This window comes from Maniola jurtina, chromosome 1, assembly GCF_905333055.1.
Source record: "Maniola jurtina chromosome 1, ilManJurt1.1, whole genome shotgun sequence".
NCBI classification, from domain to species: Eukaryota; Metazoa; Arthropoda; class Insecta; order Lepidoptera; family Nymphalidae; genus Maniola; species Maniola jurtina.
Genome location: NC_060029.1, coordinates 9644218 through 9667964, shown reverse-complemented (window position 1 = coordinate 9667964; position 23747 = coordinate 9644218). Strand labels below are relative to the sequence as shown.

Below are 23747 nucleotides of genomic sequence, written 5' to 3'. Positions count from 1 at the left end.
AAACAAATTCATAAAAACGAAGTTTTCAGATTTAATATAACTTATCATTTAAAAGAGCTTTTTGAACAATTTCAGACATAGTTATTTTAATATCTCTGCACAAAACTTCTGCAACTAATACTTTACTGTCACTCTGAACGTCTGACTGAACATACGCCCCCTCCCCTAGGATATTGGTGTCATTCCAACAGTGTCCGAGGGAGACTTGAGATTCACATATTCGTCCCAGCTGCAATAGCAGTGACGTAATATCTTCGAGGAGGGAAGGAAACGCTATGCATATTCGTACGAGTGATTTTAATACCGGCTGGAAGAGTTCGAGGCGCAAGTCACTGGGAAGGACCGATAGCAGCGTGGATAGAGTGTTGACACACAGCCTTGCGATCGACATCGCTTTCGGTAATGCATACTGAATTGACAAGTGAGATACAAGATCCACAGCGAAAATCTGTTTTTCAAGTGAAGCTTGACTTAAAAGTTCCGGAATGAAATCTAAACAGATATGCATAGATGGTATTCCTTGCACGGTAACTTGCAGAAGTTCCCTCGGATAGCCTTGAAAGTGTACTAGCTTAGCTAGTGACGGTTCCGAAATAAATATTTGATGTAAAAACGAACAAATTATACTTCGAACTTCTCTTAGCGACCACATAAGCTCAGGTTTAGATTGATCTTCTTCAGTCTCTAAACATGCTTCTAATAAAATTTGCAGTGCAGCACTTTCTTGAGCGGCAATCAATGCGTTCTTTAACTCTTCTCGCTCTGCGTCCGAGGTCAGCTGGCCACTCTTCTCCAGCAGAGGCTTGTCCAACAAATGACGGCTCAATTGGCTTCTTGATGCTGCTAAACTAGCTTCTAATATTCTAAGAATTATTTTTAAAATCGGCCCACATCTAAATACTCTAATGTCACATCTTAAAACTTGGAGTGGATCTACTAAAACGTTTTCTTGTGTAATTGTAACATTTCTGCTATTACCATTGTTGATATCGAGAAGAGCATTTATTGTCATTATCCACAAACACCGCGGTAGGACTGTGTTGAGGCGCAGCCAAACTTCACGATAAAGTTCTTGTATGTGCCTCGGAACCTGGTCGCCGAGCACGCTTTTAAAATATCTGACAAATATTTCAGCAAAGGGCCATATGTCTGTCGGGTTTCTATTCAGCATAGCTTTAAGAATTTTGCCAGTTTTATATGGGTTTACCTCGATGCATTGAAATGCTTCATTTATTGATAGATCAGAAATATTAACATCCACTTGATGACGACAAGTATCTCCAAACACTTGATCGTCCATCCAATCGTCTACGAGGGATAGCTGTGGAAAATGAGTAGCTAATAAACGCAACAATGGGCTAAAAAGTCCCCCGTAACTCATTTGATCTTTCTGAGCTTGGTGAAGTAAATATTTTATGGGTAATTCTGACAGAAATGCTGAAGAATAACTTTTTATTTTTCTTCCATTTGCTATTAGAGTAGCAGAGTTAGCCAATCTAACATCTTCATAAAGAAGTAGGTAATATATCAGCAGTAATTGCGATGCCAGTGTCGGTTTATCAATGTTTATTTCCACAGATGTTTCCCCATCAGTTTCCATGGGAGTGAATGGCTTATTTTGTGTATCAAAATTAACACCGAAAATAGAATTTCTAAAAACTTTTCTAATTTCTTCTTCTGTTATGGGTTGGTTAAAGTATTCATTGGTGCCTTTACTATTAATCACAAGAATAGAGTTGACATAAACCTCGACGAGCGCTGGCATTACAGGATGCAATGGAGCCGTGCAGTTACAAATCTGACTGTATATCCAATTTTTGATTGGCACTTTGTGTTTTGAAAATGCTCGAGATTTAAGTAGCTGGTGAATACAATGGACGGGTAAATAGCCCGTAATATTACTGTTAAGATTGACAGTAACTGGAACTTTTACAGCATGTGCAGTGACAACCTGTAAACAAAGAACGTTAAATTTTATAAGTAACAGAAATTAGGCAGCAAGAAAATAATACATTCCAGGACAAAGTTTAGAATAGAATAAGTTCTATTTGCTGACAATAAACATTTACAAAAATAACTCAGCTAAATGTCTCACTCAGCTAATTAGTTATTTCGCGTTCGTTATCATTCCTAACATGTAAGTGATATTTACCTGTTCAGTAAATATTTCTTGAGTAAATGCTTGTTTGATGCGCGCTAAGCCATTAGGGCGGACGGGCACGCGCATCCCGAGAGTAGCGCAAACTAATTCGCCCACAGCAGCCAGTTGTCCCGAGTGGAAATGAATGGCAATGAGGAGCAACATTTCCCCAAATGACGCCGTAATTCCAGAGTTGCTAAAAATTACAAATATCAATAAATACTAGTTGATCGTCCCGAACTAAGATCATGCGGTATCCCATAATTCCCATAAGATAACAACAATAGAGACGCAAAAAAGATAAAGAGTATTTTAATTGGAGATGGTTGAATTTTGCAATAATGGCTCACAATAGTAGCACCATTTATTAACATTAACAGAACAGAGCCCAATAGAATGAAATAATTTCATTTCTTTACAATATTTAGCTAATTTTAGTATTTGTTGTTCAAATACATTATTGTGAAATTATACACAATATTTCAGTTTCTAATATGTAGCCTTTTTTGAGATATAGTCAATCTCTACTTTAAAGTCCACCGTTATCTATGAAAGCCTCCCAGAAATAAAGATTTTTATATTTTTTATGCAATATTTGGCTGGAATCCCTCAGTTTACATATTATCTTTAAATTTGAAGTAAATTTTATGTTTAGTAATTCAGAAGTTATAAGGCTCTAACAGTTGGGCGGATGGACAAGTGCAATTTCACTCAAGTAGACTCTGAGTCAATTAGCTATGCACAAATATCATTTTAAAAAACCATGTTTCTTTTTTTTAATATGCCTATCTTCTTCATGAAATAAAGTAATATAGAATATACTTATATTTGCAAAAGTACCTTTCGAAATATGCCTCTTCTTTCACAAGCCACTGTACCCATTCTATTGCCTTCTTTTCATGATCTGCAGCAGCTGTAAAGACATACATTGAAGTCACTTTTACATATTTTTTAATAGTGAAAATTACTATAGAAAGATACAGACCCATTAATGATGGACAAGCAAGTATCATACACAGACTTAATGAAACAAATCTCACGCCAGCAGGAGTTGGTGGCGGTTTTTGTGTGACCAGTCGCAGTAATCCAGAAACTTCATCATCTTGGAACTTAATTCCTGCAATTCCTCGAAGTGCACAATACAATCTCAACAATGCTGATGCCTCCACACCAGCTGTAGCTTCTTTGAGCCTATTCAATAGCTCTTGGCGCAACTTTACCAATGCTGCATGTCCATCGCCTTTCCCCCTTTTGTGCGAGTTACGTAAAAATGTTGCAAACCAAGCTCTAGATGTCAGATCAGAGCCCAATAAAAGTCCAGACACAAAGGATACCTAAAATAAGTTTTTTTTTAAAATACCTAATACATAATTCACTCAATACATAGTACAATTTAATCTTTCCCATTTTTAATTTACTTATTAAGTTAAACTAGGTTATTTCAAAAAATGTCTTGATTGCTGTTAATATGAAACTGACAGGAATAATAACTGATAATATAAAACATACCAAGTCATCTTGATGATGTGTCAAAGTTAGGCTGATAACTAGACATGGTAACCGAGAGGAAGTAACAGCCTTAGCTCTTACTGCTGCTGCTATGTATGGACAGGCATCACACAAAGTAGACAGAGTTTTAGCTCTGATACCACCTTCTTCACCTCTTTCAGCATTCATAACAAGTGATTCAGCAACTGTGAAGCAATTATTTATCAACCTCTTACATACTAGATAAGTTCATTACGTAGTTGGTGCCCCCATGTACTTTTCTGGTAAGATGGCAATAAGGGTCAAGGAAGTGAAGTAGAACTAACAAACACATTGGAGACATTTTGAGGATTACTAATGCAGTTGTAGATTGGAGCTAGATAGGCTCAGAACTCGAGAACAACCTGATGTGTCTTAAGTACTTGGCTGGTGATGGCATGGCCTACTTTCTATAAGTCAGTGTGACTCATTCAAAACCCACCCACATGGGAGGATTCATAGCTTGGGATGTATGTGAACCATACAATATAAAAAGCACAGTGAACATGTTGGTGGATTTCACACATCCCTTGTAATGAATTACAGGAAAAGATGTTTCAGATTTTAATACTCACCTTCTAGTAAAGTGTCTGGCATATTTGCAACAACCCAAGAAATGATAACAGGGCCCTTATTCACATATAGAAGAACTTCAACTATATCACAAATATTCAGCAAATTTGGTAGTTCTGCAAGACTTATACAAATTACATCTGTAATTTCTTCAAGATATACTTCATTATCAAAAAGTTCAGATGCCTTAAATGAAGATTCTGCATTAGAATTTTTGTTCTGATTGAGTTCTGTCAATTGTGCCTGCATTTGTAATAACTCTGAGAGAACCAAACGTACCCTTCTAGCAGAATCTGACTGCTCAAAGTCATTTGCAATACCATTGATTACAGTTGGAAATAAAAATGATTCTGTGCTTTGTGAACCACATTTTTGCCTGAAAGAAAAGTGGAATGTTATAGCAGATATTAAAATGAATGTAAAAGATGTTAATTTAGACTTGTTGTATTGTTATTTTAAAAGATAAAAAAATGTAGTGTACCGCATTTGTTGTTCTTTCTTAAGGTCGACTTCGAGGGCATGGAATTCAATAGATAAAAGCGATACTATAAAATTGACCAAATCTATTCCAGATAACAGAGTCAGTATTTCCTTTTTGGCCTCAGCGCAGTATCTCGTAACGTCCAATGGTGCTATAAGGGCCATACGTACGAGACAAGGTATGATAGGCCTTATTTCCTCAGGAGAACAGTTAACAAGAGTTGGGATATCGACATCTTTTAACGCTTTAAATACGTGTGGTTGCACCGGTTTCATAAATATGGATTCCATAGTTAGCTAGCACTTAGACGCAGGTTAGAGGCAAAGGAGTTTAATCAACGGAGATTGTAAGATCGCGAACAAAAATATATATTAAAAATTTCACAGTCCACTCGGAAATAATGATTATTAAAAGTGAACAGTAACACTGCTTAGCTTGTTTTATTAATTTCCCACAATAATGTTATTCACAAGAAGTTCACAAGATAAACGATTCTCGAGATTGAAATAGTTTCCTCATTTCATAGAGTTACATCTTATCTAACTAACTACTTTTTAGTTTTTCAATGGTTTTTCACTATATAATTTTCCACATAACCATGTAAATGGTTTTCCACCAAAATCATAATCAATTTAATTCCCAAAAAATTAAGAAAAAAATAACGCAGGTTATTTGATATTTCGATATTTGACAATTGACAAGCACGTAGTGTAGTGATTCCATACCTTATAGGTACTATCTCTATGTTACATAGGTACTCTTTGTTGACAAGTAAATACGAGTAAGTATAATCGATACTTTTGTTTCGATACCGAGTATTTTTAGCATCGAACTAATCTTGCGATACTTCTCGGCTTCTCGGTATCGAAACGATAGTTTGTACTTGGTACCGAATCGAATCAGTCAGTTGAAAATATACATAATATTTTTTTTAACAATAATTTCTGAACGCATCTCAAAAAAGCCTGCGACAAGGACCTAGGATATTACTATATAACCACAGATCACTACCTACAGTCCAACAGTGCGACAAGGCTCTTTTGGCGCGTGGCCAAAATCGGAGCCAACACCGCCATCTTGGCTGCCCCCCCCAGCTGTACGTGGTGTTGCTAAGTAAAAAATCTGAAATTCACTATTTTTTTTTTAATTTAATATTTAAACCATTCCATATACATAACTTCACAATATATTCACAGGTTTATATAAAAATGAGGGTTGCAACAATACTATGTGTCTGGCAATGCATGACACTTTTTCTAATACCTACTTTTCCGAATAAAATGTACAAAAATTAGACTTTATATCTACTTTGATGTAAGATTTTTACACCTTTAATACCTGTTACCTCCCAAAGCCACCATGATCCCAACTTCATAGTCGCTGATCGTTCCACCCTTTGTTGAGGACAATGCGTAGCGATGCTTTCAGTTTTTATAAAATAACGAAGGTCTGCCACTAGCTGGCTCTTAGTCCATAATACTTACTTGAAGAAATACCTACTGATATCTATCCCAACTTCTTCCCAACTTCGGTCTTCGACTCATAGCCAAAAAATCTTTGCTCTTAGCTTCGACTAATAAGAGATCAGAATCCCAGTGTGGTCCGGTCCGATCCCTACTTTCGCTCGTCATTTGAAGTGGTCGATGCAGAATCGCGATAATTGACTGCCTAGTGCCTAGGTAGTAGGTACGTACCTATTTGCTTCAAGTACCTATGTATTGGAATTCTTCTCACTCTGAGAACAGAGAGTTTGTTTTGGTCACAGCTTACAAACTATTTTATAAATCGTTGTTTTCTGTAGGTATTTGTTGTTTAAATACAGTATATGGTACGTATAAGCCGAATTTTCATATTCCTATCTCGTTTAATTTTTGAGATAGTCCTCGTCACAAAAATGATCTAAAACCAGTCAAAAACTGACAACTTTGACCGCCATTTCCTTATTTTTTAATATAAAATTAAATAAAAAATACATTTATAGTACTCTACTCAATGAGTTCTAAACAATGATAACCCAAATGCGATAAGAAAAAAAATTCGGCACCTCTTTCATGTATGGAAGGCACCCATGAAAAATAATTTAATTTAATTTCTAATTCATATTCGGTTTCGGGTTAACGCTCTACACCCAATACCAACATTTCAGGTTTATGGCTCATTTCGTTTACGAGCTAGAGACCTGTGACACGCGGACACAGACGGATAGACAGACAGACAGTCAGACAGACAGACAGTAGAGTGTCATTAACAGGGCTCCAGGGTAAAAACCCCTTTGAGTACGGAACGCTATAATCACTCTCTCGTTGAACAGACTGTATGATAGCACAAAGTCCGACGAGTTTCCTTGGAAGGGCATGAACAATACCATATTCTTGACATCGTAAAAGTTGTCCGATACTATTATGAGTTATGATTGAAAAGTAAAATCCTGCTCTTCTTGACGAACCTTCTAGTTGAGTCACTTATGTAGATAAAACACGTTCGTGAAGTCGTTAAATTATGATGACCGAAAAAGGCTGAAAAGATATGAAACCGGAAAAATTGGGTACATACAATTACGGGTATAAGCTAGATACCTAATTGTCAGGTAACATCTTATCCGTCATAAAATATTTATTTGTACATATTACCTACATACATATCTACCCGTAGGTACAGTGATATCGCAGTTCACACTTCTAAAAGGTGAAAGTGTATGTGTACATGTGTGTGTGTGCGTCGTGTATGTGCATATGTTTGTTACTCTTGCAGGCAAAACTACTGGACTACTGGAGATAGATTATACCTACCTTGGATTACATAGGCTACTTTTATCCCGTAAAAATCCATGGTTCTCGCGGGATTTTTTAAACATACCTATTGTGTATCCACACGGGTGCAGTCGCGAACAGCATCTAGTTTATTATAAATCTAAAATCGCGTTTGTTTGTTAATTTTGTACGCCTGAATTACTTAGCCTATTTCAACAAACTCGAACAGAGGACCAACTTGCATCCTGGAGATGGACGTAATAATATAGATCCCGGAAAATCGAAGGGTAAGTACCCAGGACAATTCCAAAGAACCGAAATCCACACCAAATCTAGTAAGAAATAGAAGAAAATATAACATAAACAAAAAGGATAACTATGTTGTAACTCTTCGTAGACAAGTTCTACGAAATAGCTACGAAAAAATATAAATAGGATAGGTCGGCTCCAAAAATATTTTAGTAGCTCCCTACTCCTACGCTACTTCACTACTGGACTGGACGATGCTCGTCTTTCTGTAAGAGTTTTTCAATGTAGTGTTTCTGTTTTGCAAAATTCTACGTTCTATTTTGTGAACTTTTTTGAGAGGTTTTTATTAAGAAAAAAAATTCGGCATGGCCAAAGAAGATCCAGCGTAGACTCAGTAGTTCTTATGAAAAATATGAATGAAGTAACTAGTTTGTAAGCTGTGACCGAAACTAAAAAAGTTAACTGGTCATAATAATATAAAAGAAATTAACGACATTATGATCAATTATATTATTATTTATATAAATATACACGAGATCGAGATCCAACTCACACTTGATAGGTTTATTTATAATACCTAATCGTCTAATAGGCATATCTTTTAACAAGTTCTAGGTTCTAGTATCTAAAATCCAGCATATTGATTTTGTTTAAGTATATAAAATGCAGGCTATGTCACCCGGACCACAATAATGAATCGATTGACACTTCACAGTAATTTAGGTGCTACGCTGAGACATAAATACAAACAAGCATTTACATGCATGGATACATAGATTGCTAATATCACAGCCCTTCCTTTTGGCGTTGCCGTACTTCGTGTAAAAAGTAAAGCCCCTTCATTAATTACTATTCGTGTAATGTAATTACTGCATGTTTAGGCCGGAACTGCCCTGACGCACTCCGTGCGTTTCGATTAGTTGTTGATAGAGCAGAAGCTTTGTAGCAATAGCATTTTTAAAAACGTTAGTGGAATGTCAATTGAAAGTTGAATCGATGTAATGAATCGGGCTACGGTCCGGGCCGGGCGGCCGGGCGGCAGGGCGGCAGGGCGGCCGGGCGGCAGGGCGGCAGGGCGGCAGGGCGCGGCGGGCGAGGCGCGCGGCTGCTGCGGAGGGCGGCGGCTGGCGCGGCAGTCGCGCGCGGCACGTGCGCACACCGTCTTGCGCTGCCGCGACCCCGCTGCCCGCGTCCTCGCTACCCATACCGCTCAATATTCCCACATATTATATTTAATCCTTCATTAAACCAACTATCAAATAGCCCCTTCGGAGGTCACAAATAACCCCTTTAACTCGCAGTCTGCTTTGTGAAGTGATCTTAAAATTAATGGGTCAATAGCACGACGAGAGTCTTTTACCGAGATTACCTACTTACATCACTGGCACGATAATTTCGGCGGGAAATATTTTCCATCTATTTAGCAAACAAAATTGTAAGATTTATTTAAAAGTAAATAAGTACCTACCTGCAGCACAGCGATAAAGGATTGGATCAGAAAACTCAAAAAAGTGCTAGGATTGTAGGGCGCAAGATAGAGCAATAAATTCGTAATTCTAAGATAAATAACTAATAATTCTACAAACTAGGTCTGTGTGTGTAAAATTAAGCATTAATTTTTATTTTCAAATGAGGATCTATCTAGGGTTCCATGTTTGGTTTTTTTCTTCAAGGTACCTATATTTCTTACCAGCCCTACCAAATACTTAGGTAGTCTCTAAATATGTACTCAGTTTTAACAAACGCAACTGATCTTTTAAACTCAGATTTAGTGGCTCTACTAATAGAAAATTCTACGTGGGTAGGTGTTATTTGATATTGCAAATAGTTGGAATTTTCTATATCTATACCTACGTATAATAATGCTGTAACTGGACAATTCTATTTTGATTAAATAGGAACATATTATTTTGAAAATTTTAACCGGAGGAAGCAGTATTACTTGGAGCCCAAAACAGATTTTTTGAACTTCCGTCCATCTGTGTGTCTGTGCGCGCATCACGCTAATGCATCTTAGCTTTCCTCTAGCTGATATTCTGGGTTATCGTTTAGAATAGTTTTTATGCCAAAAAACAAAAGGGTTCTTCCGGGACAGTGAATGAAATTTTTGAGGATATCATTCCTTAGATTTTCGCAATTTTTGTATTTCATAACAATTACGCTTTCTTTTCAAATCAACTTTTTTTTTCTGATCAAAGTCCTTTTTTTCTTTAATCCGGTCCGTTTTCATTCATGTCACTGAATACAAATTTGGACACATTTTCAAGCAAAACGGCCTAAAACTGTATGAAATTCAGTAAAAAATTCAGCTATGTTGATTATAAAATAAAAATTTTAGCTCTTAGAATAACCACATTACCTCATTTCTGTCTGTTTGTCTGTCTGTCTGTCCGTATGTCCATCTGTCTGTCCGCGTGTCACAGGTCTCTAGCTCGTAGACGAAATGAGTTAGAAACCTGAAATTTTGGTATTTGGTGTAAAACGTTGACCCAAAACCAAATACTGTATTAAAAATTAAATTCAGTTATTTTACAGGGGGGTTTCCATACATGAAAATGGAGCCGAAAAAAAATTTTCTCACCCTAGCATGTGGGGTATTATTGTTTAACCTTTTGTTGGCTTTATTAAAATATTTTTAATTTTATAACTAAACTAGTTAAGAATCTGAAATTTCCGTATATTATGTATATTATATATTGTTCCGTATATTAGTATTTAAACAACAAATGCTGAAAACAACAATTTATAAAATAGTTTGTAAGCTGTGACCAAAGAATTAGAACATTTTTTCGGTTTTTAGTTCACGGTTTATTCCGATGTTCTAGCTCGGAGAATAAATATTTCATACAAGCAAAACATGATTTCCTTAATTATGTGCGGAACCCTAAAGAGCGAGAGCCGACTTGCACTTGGCCGGTTTTATCATTTAAGTACAAAACAGAACGTAGAGCCACTAAGTAAAGAACTAAAAAAATGGGCAAAATTTCAAAACAATAAGGTTGTACAAGGCTCGACGTCCTCGTGCCTAATTTAAGTGCCTAACAAACTAAATACATGAAAGTGTTTTGTCAAAGAATAGTCGATTTAAAATTACGAAAAACTAGATGTTGTCCGTGACCTTAAATTTTTTGTTAATTCCGTTGGAACTCTTTGATTTTCCGGGATGAATGTAGCCTATATTCGTTTCCGGGATGCAAGCTGTCTGTAACAAATAGATAGATGATGCCTACATTCGTCCACGTAGATTTATTGGTAGATTTATTCTTTCCGGGATTTTGGGCCTATGTCCATCCCCGGGATGCAAGCTATCACTGTACCAAATTTCGTAAAATTCTGTTAAATAGATGGGCCGTGAAAGCTAGGTGAAAGCTAGGTGTGAAAGCTAGGACAAACGGACAGACAGACACACCTTATCAACCGTACCAAGTCGACTGTATTTATCAACGTTTTAATTTGTGCAAGTGCCTTGAAACGTATGATGGTACGTATTCTGACATCTCGACTGCAAACTCATAATTTAGTAGTTGGAATTAATAGTTAATTAGGTGGCTACTTAATTGATTCACAGGCCACATAGGAATTAATTACCAAATAAAAGTCAAGGATACTATAATATTACCTAAATGAGATGTGCCAATATAAGGCTCTATGTTTTAACTAAACATCATCTTTGGATTGATTCAATTAAAGGATTTTAAAGAACATTAAATATCTTAGCATAGGTACATTTAAAATTGAAGGCTTATTAGATGTAACAAAATGCGAAAGTGTGTCTGTTTGTCTGTCTCTCAGCTAACTTTTCACGGCTCAACAGGTTAACCGATTTTGATTGGTACAGAGTTAGCTTACATCCCGGGAGGAGGACATAGGCTACTTTTTATCCCGGAAAATCAAAGAGTTCCCATCGGGATTCTTAAAGGCCCATCCGTTTAAGCGATACATCCCGAAAATTGACATAAGCAACTTTTTATCTCCGTAAATCAAAGACTTCCTACGGGATTTAAAAAAAGCGTAAATCTCCGGGAACGAAGCCACACGCATCATCTTGTCAATATAACATAATTTAAAGCTATATAATACCTACATATTATGTTGGACCGAGAAACTCGTTACAAACAAATAAATATTGTCATGTAGCATTTTTCACGGTCACTCTCGTCTGTGCTCCAAAGGTATTCATATCCTATGCTGTAAATCCAAGCTATTGTCAATATTGAAATTATTATTTACCTACGTATATTATGTACATATATCTCACAGAAACATCGAGTCGGTTATGTCTAGTAGACGTCGAGTTAATGAACGGATATCGGAACAATGTTTCAGCATGTAATTTATTCATTACACAGGCGTCCTCGATCAGGCCGCCGCTAACGGAAAGTCTCCGTACATTACCTACTCAAGTTCATTTGTCTCTAACAATGTTACAATATTTTTCAGCAGTGTTCGATTGTAGATCATAGTATCTAAGCATATCTAAGCAAAGCTATATCAGTATCCAATTCATTTATTGTTGATCAACACAGTAACAATAATTAATTAATAAGTCGAGTGTTTTAGTTTAATTTTCAAACCAAATAGTAATTGAAAAATTGAAAGTGTTTAAAATTACTACAACCCAGTGCCATCTTAATCATTTGAAAGAATGAAATCAAATTAAAATGAATAAATAGTAGATACATACTAATTTTTAAATTGTTTATCAGAAGTGTTGTTTCAATGTGCTAAAAGTGTAAAATCAACGTTCAAAATGGTTAAAAGCAAATATGAGTTTTCTGCTTTAAATTTGGGCATGCGTTAGAGCTATGGAGAAATCAGTGCAAGTGCGATCTTCAAACAAGTGTTCATGTTGGATTTGTTTTGTGTCGCCATGGAGATTTTCGGATTTATCGGAGGAGAAGTTGTACTTGGCATATACTCAATGTCAACGCCAATGTGCCGTACTGCGGCTACTCGCCACCGGAATATTGTTTCAGATCTTCGCCGCCCTTGTGCCCGGAGAACGCGACCTACACTTCGCTTATGCCTCAGTAGCGATATCCCTGATAGTGAATTTGTCCCTGGCGACGGTTTATGCCCTAGCTCACCGCGTCCGATCAACATTGAACCATGTGGCCTGGTTTGTCATATGGGCTCAGCTCTTACTGAGTTCATCGCGACGCCTCGGAGACTCTTACAACGAATTACTAGGCTGGGCTGTCGTGCTGCAATACTTCACACTGGCAACGCTACCATTCCATTATATGCTTTTGATATTCTATAGCACATTGTCTTTCGCCGCATACTTGATGGTTCAGTACTACAATGCTTCTACAGCTGAAAGTAGGCTTGCCGATGATTTTTATATGCAGGTACTAGAATATTGACATACAATTTGATGTTCTTATTTGCTCGTAAATGATATCGCAATAAATTGTTTTTTTTTTTTCGGCAGCAAGTAGCAAATGGTTGTCTCTTATTGGGAGCGACATTTCTGGGAGGAACCGCTTATGCAGTCAATGAAAAGCAACAACGTAGCTCTTTCCAAGAGACGAAACGAAGTTTACGCGATAAATTGACAATAGAACAACAAAGTAAAGAACAGGTGGGTTGATTTGATTTGTGTTTGAATGAGATTGGAAGGAGGAATGATTTTATTTTCTTTTTGTTTTAAAGTGCTAAGTTTGTTTTATGAGTGTTTTTGTTGACTCTTATATTATATCTCATATATATCATGATCTCTTGTGTTTAGATAGAAATGATTTAAATGGGTTCGTTCCTATTGGAATATTTTTGGATCAAGAAGTCATTGTCTCTAATTAGGAATCAGTAGTTATACTACTTCTATAAATAACTTGAAATAAAATAAAATCCAATAATTGGTATTGTTTTAGGAAAGGTTATTGTTGTCAGTACTTCCTGAACACGTCGCTGTACAAATGCGTCAGGATTTGGGTTTAATAGATACCCAATTTAAGAAAATATATATGTCACGACATGAAAATGTGAGGTAAGCTATTCTGTAGAAACGAAGTCCCTATTTTTATTTTATCCAGAAACACCGGTTTCAATATGAATTTTATTATTTACATGATCCAGCATTCTATATGCAGACATTGTGGGGTTTACGGCTATTTCCTCGACCTACTCGGCACAAGACTTAGTCGCGATATTGAACGAGCTTTTCGCAAGATTCGATCGACTTGCAGAGGTATGGATGCTTAAAATTTTAATTGAATTATATCTTGAAAGCGTGCATTCGGTAAATGGTATTATAATATTATTAACACAAACGTATATATATGACAGTCTTTTAAATTTAAATATTTCAGTATTAGGTAGATAGTAATTTATAACACATATATTTTGTCATTAGAAATATCAACAGTTACGAATAAAAATCCTCGGTGACTGTTACTACTGCATCAGCGGCGCGCCAGTGGAGCGACCAGATCATGCGGTCCTTTGCGTCCATATGGGGCTCTCCATGGTTAAGGCTATTAAGTACGTATTCCCAAAAATACCTTATATTGCTGTCCGGACCGAATCGGCGGCCTCGGCAGCCGTTCCCAGCAGGACTAGCTATTTGCACGAGAAATTATGTACACAAGTGCGTTGGCAAACATAAGTGGGTGCACTATATTCATTCTCTCACTCTCAGTTTGAAGAGACTGCAATCCGACACAACCGGAGTGAGATCTGGAGGTGGGTATATCTTCAAAATCCCACCTTTAGGCAGCTCCTGATTCTGAACAGATTCAATATTTTTTTGACCCGACCTGGAACTCGAACCATGATCCGCAACAGTATGTACTATCTACTTGATCAACAAGGCAGTTAATAAATAAGTTAGCGTAGTTGGCCGAGCGAAGCGAGGTCTCTGAGTCTACTTGTGTAAAACTGCACCTAATATGTCCGTTTTAGCAGTGTTAGTGATGGTAGATTACAATGCAGCACTTTGGAACTAGCACGCTGATCTGAAAATGATTTTTCACAGATATGTCCAACAAACGACCAATTCGCCAGTGGACATGCGCGTGGGCATCCACACTGGAGCAGTACTAGCAGGAGTGCTGGGTCAAAGGCAATGGCAGTTTGATGTCTATTCGCGGGATGTTGAATTAGCAAACAAGATGGAAAGCAGTGGGATGGCCGGGTTAGTTACCATATCATACTGTCACAAATGTATTAGGTAGGTACTTTTACTTATGGCTGGGCGCTTGGTCGCCGTATTTGGATGCCTACTTATGGAATTCAGGCCAACGACCAAGTAAACGATGTCAAGTACATACATCTTCGAATGATGCTTCCATGCTTTCTTTGACGGCATCCTTAAACATTCAAAATAATTATTATAAATGTAATGACGGCTGCCTAAATAAATAACAAAATAATGCGGGCTTAACACCAAGTTTAATTCCGCCATTATTTCATTTATAAAGTATACCTACGTAAAAAGGTTTGCGTAATTTCGTTGAAGTGCGAAAATAATTTTATAAATTTTCGAAGCTATATGACAATATTTATAAATTATATTCATACAAGCCTATCACAGTATATCACACAGTAGGTCTGTATATAAAACAAAACAATGGACAAACATTTGCCAATACATTTTTACGTAATTTTTGCACAGTTTATTGTAGTGGAGATATTTCAAGATAGATATTTCGCATGGTAGAGACCGATATGAGATAACTTAAAGAAACAGTCCTAGTGATAAATAATAATATTTATGGTGTGTCATCGAATTGGGAGTTTCTACTCCATTGAGTTACGCCATGGAGTAGCACACCTTATCTATACAGGAGGCATAAAAAAGCACACTTGATGCCAAATGATTTATGGCGTAGGTACCTAAGCTTTTAACTAATAAACGTATTTTTTAATTTATCCTAATAGTATCTATTACACGTAGATCCATCCATCCATCCATCCATCAGCCTGTAAGCGTCCACTGCTGGACATAGGCCTTTCCAAGAGCGCGCCACCAAACACGGTCCTCCGCCTTCCTCATCCACCCGCTCCCCGCCACCTTCTTCAGGTCATCGGTCCAGCGGGCAGGAGGTCGTCCCACACTGCGCTTACCGGTACGCGGTCTCCACTCCAGAACACGTCTGCCCCAACGGCCGTCGGTTCTGCGACAGACATGGCCTGCCCATTGCCACTTCAGCTTGCTAATCCTTTGAGCTATGTCGGTCGCTTTTGTTCTCCTGCGAATTTCCTCGTTCCGGATTTTATCCCTGAGAGTAATACCCAACATAGCTCGCTCCATAGCGCGCTGAGCGACTTTTAGTTTGTGGACGAGGCCAACTGTCAGTGTCCACGTTTCAGCTCCATACGTCATCACAGGTAGGACACACTCATTAAAGACCTTAGTCTTAAGGCTTTGCGGTATCGACGATTCGAAGACCTGACGTAGCTTTGAAAATGCTGCCCAGCCCAGCTGGATTCTTCTGTCAGCCTCCTTGTCGAAGTTGTTTCTGCCGAATTTTATAATCTGGCCGAGGTAGTTATATTCCTGAACAACTTCGATGCTGACATTGCCGACGGTGACGGGTCTTGAGGTAACGTGTTCGTTAAACATGACTTTCGTTTTGTCTATATTCATCTCAAGACCTACTCGTCTGGAAGAACAGCTAAGCTCGATCAGCATTTCCTCAAGGTGTTGCAGCGATTCAGCCAGTATGACTATGTCATCCGCAAATCGCACGTAGATAATAAACACACGTAGATAACAATTACACGTAGATAATAAATCATTAAAGTTTAAGGGCGTCTAGCAGGGGGTTGTCACAATACTATGTGTCTGGCAATGCATGACGTGATTTCTAATACTATCCTAAATTTGTTGTGGGCTCTTCTCAGACCTGGGCGCGTTTGGAAACCTCGTAGCTTGAGTTTTAAGTTTACAAATCTAACAATTCTGATTATCAAAAGGTGTACAATAGTACCTATTTTGAATAAATGATTTTGATTTATTTGATTTGATATTCCGAAGAAAATATTTTAAAAAATTACACTTTATACTTTGACGAACGATTTTACCAGTCCATTATCTGCCAAGCCTTGATGATCAAAACTACTTACATAGTCACTGACTGTTCCTACAGTGTTAGCGATAATGCGCATGGAAACTTCCAGCTTTTATAAAATTACAGACAGGTCCCTAGTCCTGATTCAAACAAGTTTGAGACTTGTAAGTAAATATAGATGTCTGACAGCTGAATTCACATTTGTATTTATTAAAGACTAGAGGATGCCCACGACTTCGTCCGCGGGGATTTAGGTTTTTAAAGATCTCATGGGAACTGTTTGATTTTACGGGATGAAAAGTTGCCTATGTCAATTACAGGCACACAAGTTATCTCGGTACCAAATTTCATACACATCGATCAAGCGGATGAGTATTTAGGAATTCCGCGGGAACTGTTTGTTTTTCCGGGATAAAAAGTAGCCTAGGTCCGTCCCCGGGATATAAGCTAACCCTGTACCTTTCGTCAGAATCGGTTAAACCGTTGGGCCGTGAAAAGGTAGCAGACAGACAGACAGACACACTTTCGCATTTATAATATTAGTATGGATAGTAATATAATATGGATATCCTGTATCCACTAACTTTAAAATCGGTTGAGATTTGAGTCTGTTTTTGCTACACTAATAATATAATAACTCTCTGCTATGCTCCATATCTCACATACAGATGATACGTAACTGCGACCTTGACCTGTTATCTCTTTGCACAGTCATCTATAAAGGCCGTAGGGACTATTTGACGAGTTTCCGCGACAAAATTCACATCTCACCTATCTTCTATACGACGATATTACATGTCGTATAATTCTTTGGTGGAATATAGCCATTTTTTAGGTTTATTGTTACTTTTACATTGGATAGGTAAGTAGGTATGCTAGAAATAAGTAATTTACTTACCTCCTTATATAATATCTACGCCTAGTATAAAAGGCCTTCTATATTTTAATTTTTTTTCTTAATCTCTCATACTCTTTACTAAGAAGTTTAGAAGTTTTGAACGTATTTATACACACACAAACGCGGATAGCGGATAGAAAATTTTAAAAGTATTATAATTTAGATAAATAACGCCATATTCAAAATAAGAGTGTTATTTACCCATTGAATGTAGATTGAATGCAATACGTCTTGGACAATACTTCTTTGTTATTTCTCACTCGTCCGCGTCACGTTTCTTTTAAACGTGAGTTTCTTAGGTAAACGGTATAGTACTTACCTATGATATTTTTTTTCTAATTTAGAAATGCGAAGTCAATTCATTTCATATCAACATAATATTAAGTGGTATTACAAACATTTCTTAAATAAACAATAAAACATTTTTTAAATAAAAATGTCGTTATAGAAACTACTTACTTACTTAAAATTTTAAATGAAAAAGGACTCTACTCCAGTGAGATAAAAATATAATAGATACCTAAGAACTTGTCTGGGGTATTAGATAATGCAAAAAATATATCAAAATATATAACTTCTCAGTCGTAGGTCGTAAGATCTACCTCAAATGCATCTATGTAGGACTGTCTCCGTTTTGTCGTACAATAATAAAAATTGTAGAGAAGTTGAGTAATAACGTACAAAAAATGCATCAAAATAAGTGCTGTATTAGATTTCTGTGGAAAACGGTAATATTAATAGGTACATACGACCAAATAAATTGTCACACAAGCTCTTAGGTGGTAAGCGCTGTAGTCTAATAAGTGGGAGGAACTGGGTTCAGTTCCCAGCAGGGGTTTGGAATTTTATAATTTCTAAATTTCTGGTCTGGTCTGATGGGAGGCTTCGGCCGTGGCTAGTTACCACTCTACTAGCAAAGCCGTGCCGCCAAGTGCTTTAGCGTTTTGGTACGATATGCCGTGTAGAATCCAAAGGAGTATGGGTTTAATAAAACCTGCCATACGCCTACCAGGTTAGTTCGCTTCCATCTTAGATTGCATAATCACTTACCACCATGTCAGATTGCAGTCAAGGATTAACTTATATCTGAATAAAAAAATTTAAAAAAAACATGTGTCCGTCAATCTACCCCGGACGGGGTGAATTAACGAAATTTATATATATAAATAAATTTATATAAATCGACTTCCGATTGTAGGTTCTAGGGTGAGACCCTAGGGTAATTATAGGGTGGTGGTTATTTATATGTTTTAAGGTGGATAAACGGGTAACCCGTAAAAATAAATTACTAAGCTCTTTTTTGTAATATAAACAATAATTAGTTGGATACTTTCAGTCGCGTGCACGTCTCGGAAGTGACGCTTAGTTTCCTGAACAACGAGTTCGAAGTGGAACCTGCGCACGGGGAGCGGCGGGAGGAGATGTTACGGCAGGCGGGCATCAAGACCTACTTTATTGTCCGCGTTCTCAAACCCGTAAGCATATCATACTGTTGTTTATTTTACAAATCTTACAGGCCACTACCACCTATAGAAAGTATAACGGTTTTTTCTACAATGTATGTTTTAATTTTTGCGCTCCTTTCGTTCGCACTTAAATATTTCCAGATTATAATTTTTTTCAAATTTAATAAACAATTTACTTAATTAACCCCTCGAAACTTTCCTGTTTGCTTTCATTCATTACTTTTTTTATTTTACACTTCACTGTTACGAATTTTCCCGTAACTCCTATGTCTAACTTTAGTTAGAAGGCCCTAGAATTATTTTAATACTAGGAACCAACTTAGAAACTGTAAGATGAACGTCGCACTGCAGAGTGCAACGGAAGCGGCAGCGCGGCTGCACGCGCGTGCTCCGCAGTGTAAACACCTTTTTAGGGTTCCGTACCTTAAAAGGAAAAACGGAACCCTTACAGGATCACTTTTTTGTATGTCCGTCCGTCGTATCTGTCAAGAAAACCTATAGGGTACTTCCCGTTGACCTTGAATCATGAAATTAGGCAGACATTATTATCACGATTTACATTCGTATTCCAATATAAATGATAATTTATTTACTCTTGAATTAGAAAAGAAAATACCACACGCACGATATTGAAAAACTTGTGAACTACTACAAAAAACAACGATCTTTTTAATATCGACCTACGTGACCTATATTTTTATCCCTGGCATCTGCTTCTAGCTAGTCTGTAGTCTCTGCATATTTTATTTACCTACCTATACAGTCAAGTTTTGATATTTCATAGGTTCTCTGCTCTTGATTATGGCATTGGTAGGTAGGTACTCAAAAGATATTTTATCATTATTTCGGAGAGTGTGCTACAGAAATGTTTAAACCAAATTCCTTGGACTCGCAGAAGTGATTCGCTTCCTCATTTCTAATATGCACGGAATGCCCTTCCGGCTTCCGTTTTCCCCGACAGCTACAATATTGAGACCTTCCAAAGAAGAATGAATGTGGGCATCATCTTCGGCAGGCGCGCTCCACCTTTGGATTCATTATTACCTGATACCTCCTCTATTTGATGTGATTGCAGTCAAGCGTATGCCTATACTATTAAAGAAATAGACCCTCTCAATTAAAATGCATTTTTGCTCTTTATTAGTAATAGAGTAGTTCAATAAGTGGACGCTACTCAACCCTAAACGAAATATCGATTCTTTTGTTGTTGTTCAAAAGAACATGTCTTATCACGATTTAACGATAGGGCGATGAAGGTGCCAACCTATTTTTTTCCTCACGTTTTTGAGGAGGAATAGCAAACGGAATTTTATGTTGCAGCTTTTATTAAGTACGTAGTATCTACGTGATGTTTCAATCAGAAAAAATGAAATTATAAATAACGTTGGTACCCATATAAAATGATACTCAATAAATAAGATGTTTGAAATCGTCGCACGTCATGTAAATTGCAAGAACCTCACTACATGCGAGATAATATTTTGTATAAGTAAAAGACTCTTAAACGTTTGTCAGTCGCGTTCTCATTTATCATTCAGGTCATAGTTGATTATAACTTTGTAGTACCAGGGTGGCGAAGAGAAAAATGCAGTGGAAGGGGAGGCGGCGGAGGGAGATACGAGCGACGCGCTTTCCGACCTCAAAGACGACGACGAGGACTCTGTGAGTGCACTCGTACTACCCCGGCCACCCGGCCCCTTCCGGCCCGGCCCAAATATATAGGACACTAGGGCACTAGTTCCGCGGTCGACACTAGTTTACATTAGTATCTACCAAACAGGCATTGCTTTCCATAATTGAAATTTTCATTCATCGAAATAAAATTGCTTTATAGCATTCGAGCACCTAATTAAGCTACCGACATCATGAGCGTTCATATCGATTTGTTGCTTGTCGACTACATAGATACGCTTCGTACATTATCCGTAGGTTCTATCACCGCAAGATGAGAGCAAGGACAATGAGGATGTGAAAATACTCGCTATGTTAGAGGAAGAGCTCGTCAATAGAGACGACGACAAGTAAGTCTTTTTTTAATGCCAACACTACTTACCTAACGTTGATGGGGCCTATTACACTATGAATATTAATCCTGTGTAGTGGAAATATTGACATTTGACAGTATCGCAATGTAACCGGATGATCTTGGAATCCTACCAGAATCGCGATACGGCACATATTGATAGTGTATAGCGCCCCACTCACTCACATTTCGAATGCAAATTAAAATTGGAACTACCTAATTATTATTTTCAAGCATGTTCCCTTAAAAGTAGGTACCTACCTACCTAGTGTAATTTGCTTACTTCACCTGCTTTTCAAAGTGTACCTACAGGCTCTTCAGCTAATTCAAAAATTATCGAATATACCTAATTATTTTATATACCTAATTATATTATATTACCTATTTCATTTTTTTATAAAAATTACTCTCACTAATAAATAAAATAAGTAGATATTCTTACTAGCAAACTCGTACCTATTTATGTACATTGTACATATACCTAACTTCCTACTGATGCTATTTTTCATCAAGAAAATCGATGGTAGAGGTGATAAGACTTAAAAGAATTGAACAGGTGACAAGCAGTATTAGTAGGTACATTATAACATAAGTTCAAAAATCAATGTTTGTATGTCGGTCGATACGTACCTATGTGCGCAGGTTCATCATATCAGTTGAAATTTTATACAGTTAACACTTTTTCGTAGATTTTTCACATAATACCAGAGAGTGATGCGCTCGAGTCGTTCAAACAAAAACTAAGCTTTGCTACGTATGCCTGGCATTACTTAACTAGGTTTTGATAAAAGGGAATATAATATTATATCACTTTAATAATTTATGCTGACTGACTTTTTTATTATATGGGGAGCTTGCGAACGAAACGGTGTAGTTACACTTCTGATCAAAATATTTTTCTTAATCCGGACGTTTTGGTCTGCATACAAATCTAAAGTTATTGAACACAACCGTACTAAAATTTAATCTAATGTTCACAATTTCAAACACTGAATACTCAAACTCATGAGTTCATTTCCAAGCAAAACAGCCTAAAACTGTATTAAAATTGAGTCCAAATATTTCAAAACGGTAGGTACAATTAGAGTAAAGCTTAAACAGCTTTCATTAAGTTTTTTGCTCCTCCTGTAAAACTTAATTTCGTGCAATTACACCATTACGTTCGCCAGCGCCTCATTATATTTGGGAGGGGTTGAGGGTGATAATTTTCGTACAGGGAACTAGCAGATGCGACGACGCTTTGCCTGACGTTCAAGGCGAGCGGTGCGGAGGCGGTGTACGCCCGGCGCAGCGACCCGTGCCCGCTGACGGTGGCCGCGCCGCCGCTGCTGCTGCTGCCGGCCGTGGTGGCGCTGGCCAGCTTCGCCGTGCCGCCCAGCTGGTCCCTCCACGCGGTGTATCTCGCGCTTGTGCTCGAGACCGGCCTCATCAACGTCGTGTACTACGCATGCTACCGATATGCACAATATAAGGTACGTTTCAAAATTCGCTTTTGCGATTTGCTTTGTCGTTTCTAATTCGAACCGCTAGGAGCTATGCCCTCCTTCGTCTTCAGTTTTTCTTTCCACTTTTAATATAAGTAGCCTCATATCAACAACGAATAGGCATGATCTAGGCAAGTATTGTAGCCATAGGAGCCAACCGCTAGTCTACAAATTAAAAAAAAACTCGCGCTCCGAGGGTTCCGTACTCGGGTGTGTTTTCTTCGTAATTTTTAATTGCGGTACCTTTAATACTAGCGAGGCTGTTACCCGAACAGATAAGTTGGTGGTACTGTAGTTTAGGCTGGATAAGAGTTTGTGACACAGTTAATTTAGTACTCTTTTCTTCTGACCACTTTAAGGTAACTAACTCTACCCCTTGCAGGTGAATCATTGCTGTAACATTGTCAATAGATTGGCGCACTCAGTGATTCACGTAGGTAGTTACAAGTTCCTCGTAATATAAAAGCTTTTAGGAAGTCGTATTATAGGACAAGTAAAATAATTGTTACTGCGAGACCAATGAGTCACTTTTGACTTTTTTTCTAACGATTATACGATTTTTAATAGATCACCACTTTATTTTCATTCGTAACTAGATTATGCTCGCGACTTCGTCCGCTTAGACTTATCCCTATTTTACTCCTTAGGGGTTGAATTTTCAAAAATCCTTTCTGAACGGATGTCTACATCGTAATAGCTGTATGCCTTTGCCTAGCCCAACCGTCTAGTTTTAGTAGTTTGAGCTGTGCGTTATAGATCAGTCAGTCAGTCAGTCAGCTTTTCCTTGATATATTTAGACTAGCTCATGCCCGCGACTTCGTCCGCGTGGACTTCATAAATTTCGAGCTCCTATTTTACCCTACTATTCTTATTTTATCTTTTTTCATAAATCTTTTCTAAGCGGATGTCTACATAATAAAAGTTATCTGAATGCCAAAGTTCAGCCCGACCTTTGCGTTGTTAGATCAGCCGATCAGTCAGTCAGTCAGTCACCTATTCCTTTTATATATTTAGACGGGCTCTTAACCGCGACTTCGTCTGCGGTACATATGTATTAGCGGTATTTATTCGCCTATGTTACTTCTGGATAAATTAATTTACTGATAGGTAGTGAAATAATTATTAAAATAGGTTTTGTAGTT

General features: G+C 37.5%; 2 protein-coding genes across 4 annotated transcripts in view; one reads left to right on the top strand and one right to left on the bottom strand.

Annotated features, from left to right (window-relative positions):
* Positions 1 to 11: 11 nt before the first annotated feature.
* LOC123866534 (integrator complex subunit 2) lies at positions 12 to 5430 on the bottom strand. Its single transcript, XM_045908520.1, has 7 exons — positions 4722 to 5430; positions 4243 to 4616; positions 3650 to 3834; positions 3126 to 3474; positions 2981 to 3053; positions 2153 to 2336; positions 12 to 1951 (listed from the first exon to the last, which is right to left on the bottom strand). Exons 1-7 carry the CDS (start codon positions 5009 to 5011, stop codon positions 32 to 34), a joined length of 3375 nt encoding a protein of 1124 aa, XP_045764476.1. The 5' UTR covers positions 5012 to 5430; the 3' UTR covers positions 12 to 31.
* A 3415-nt stretch (positions 5431 to 8845) lies between these two features.
* LOC123867307 (adenylate cyclase type 3) overlaps positions 8846 to 23747 on the top strand; it is a 28001-nt gene continuing 13099 nt past the window's right edge. Inside the window, exons 1-11 of one of the 3 annotated variants that reach the window (XM_045911144.1) lie at positions 8846 to 9155; positions 12427 to 13071; positions 13155 to 13304; positions 13594 to 13709; positions 13799 to 13910; positions 14076 to 14203; positions 14697 to 14855; positions 18969 to 19107; positions 20662 to 20760; positions 21028 to 21119; positions 22338 to 22593. In XM_045911144.1, coding sequence (XP_045767100.1) covers positions 12526 to 13071; positions 13155 to 13304; positions 13594 to 13709; positions 13799 to 13910; positions 14076 to 14203; positions 14697 to 14855; positions 18969 to 19107; positions 20662 to 20760; positions 21028 to 21119; positions 22338 to 22593 — 1797 coding nt within the window. In that variant the 5' untranslated portion in view covers positions 8846 to 9155; positions 12427 to 12525. Of the gene's footprint in view, positions 9156 to 11839; positions 11893 to 12160; positions 13072 to 13154; positions 13305 to 13593; positions 13710 to 13798; positions 13911 to 14075; positions 14204 to 14696; positions 14856 to 18968; positions 19108 to 20661; positions 20761 to 21027; positions 21120 to 22337; positions 22594 to 23747 lie in introns of those variants that run through there. The other 2 variants (XM_045909658.1, XM_045910396.1) reach the window with 2 other exon arrangements.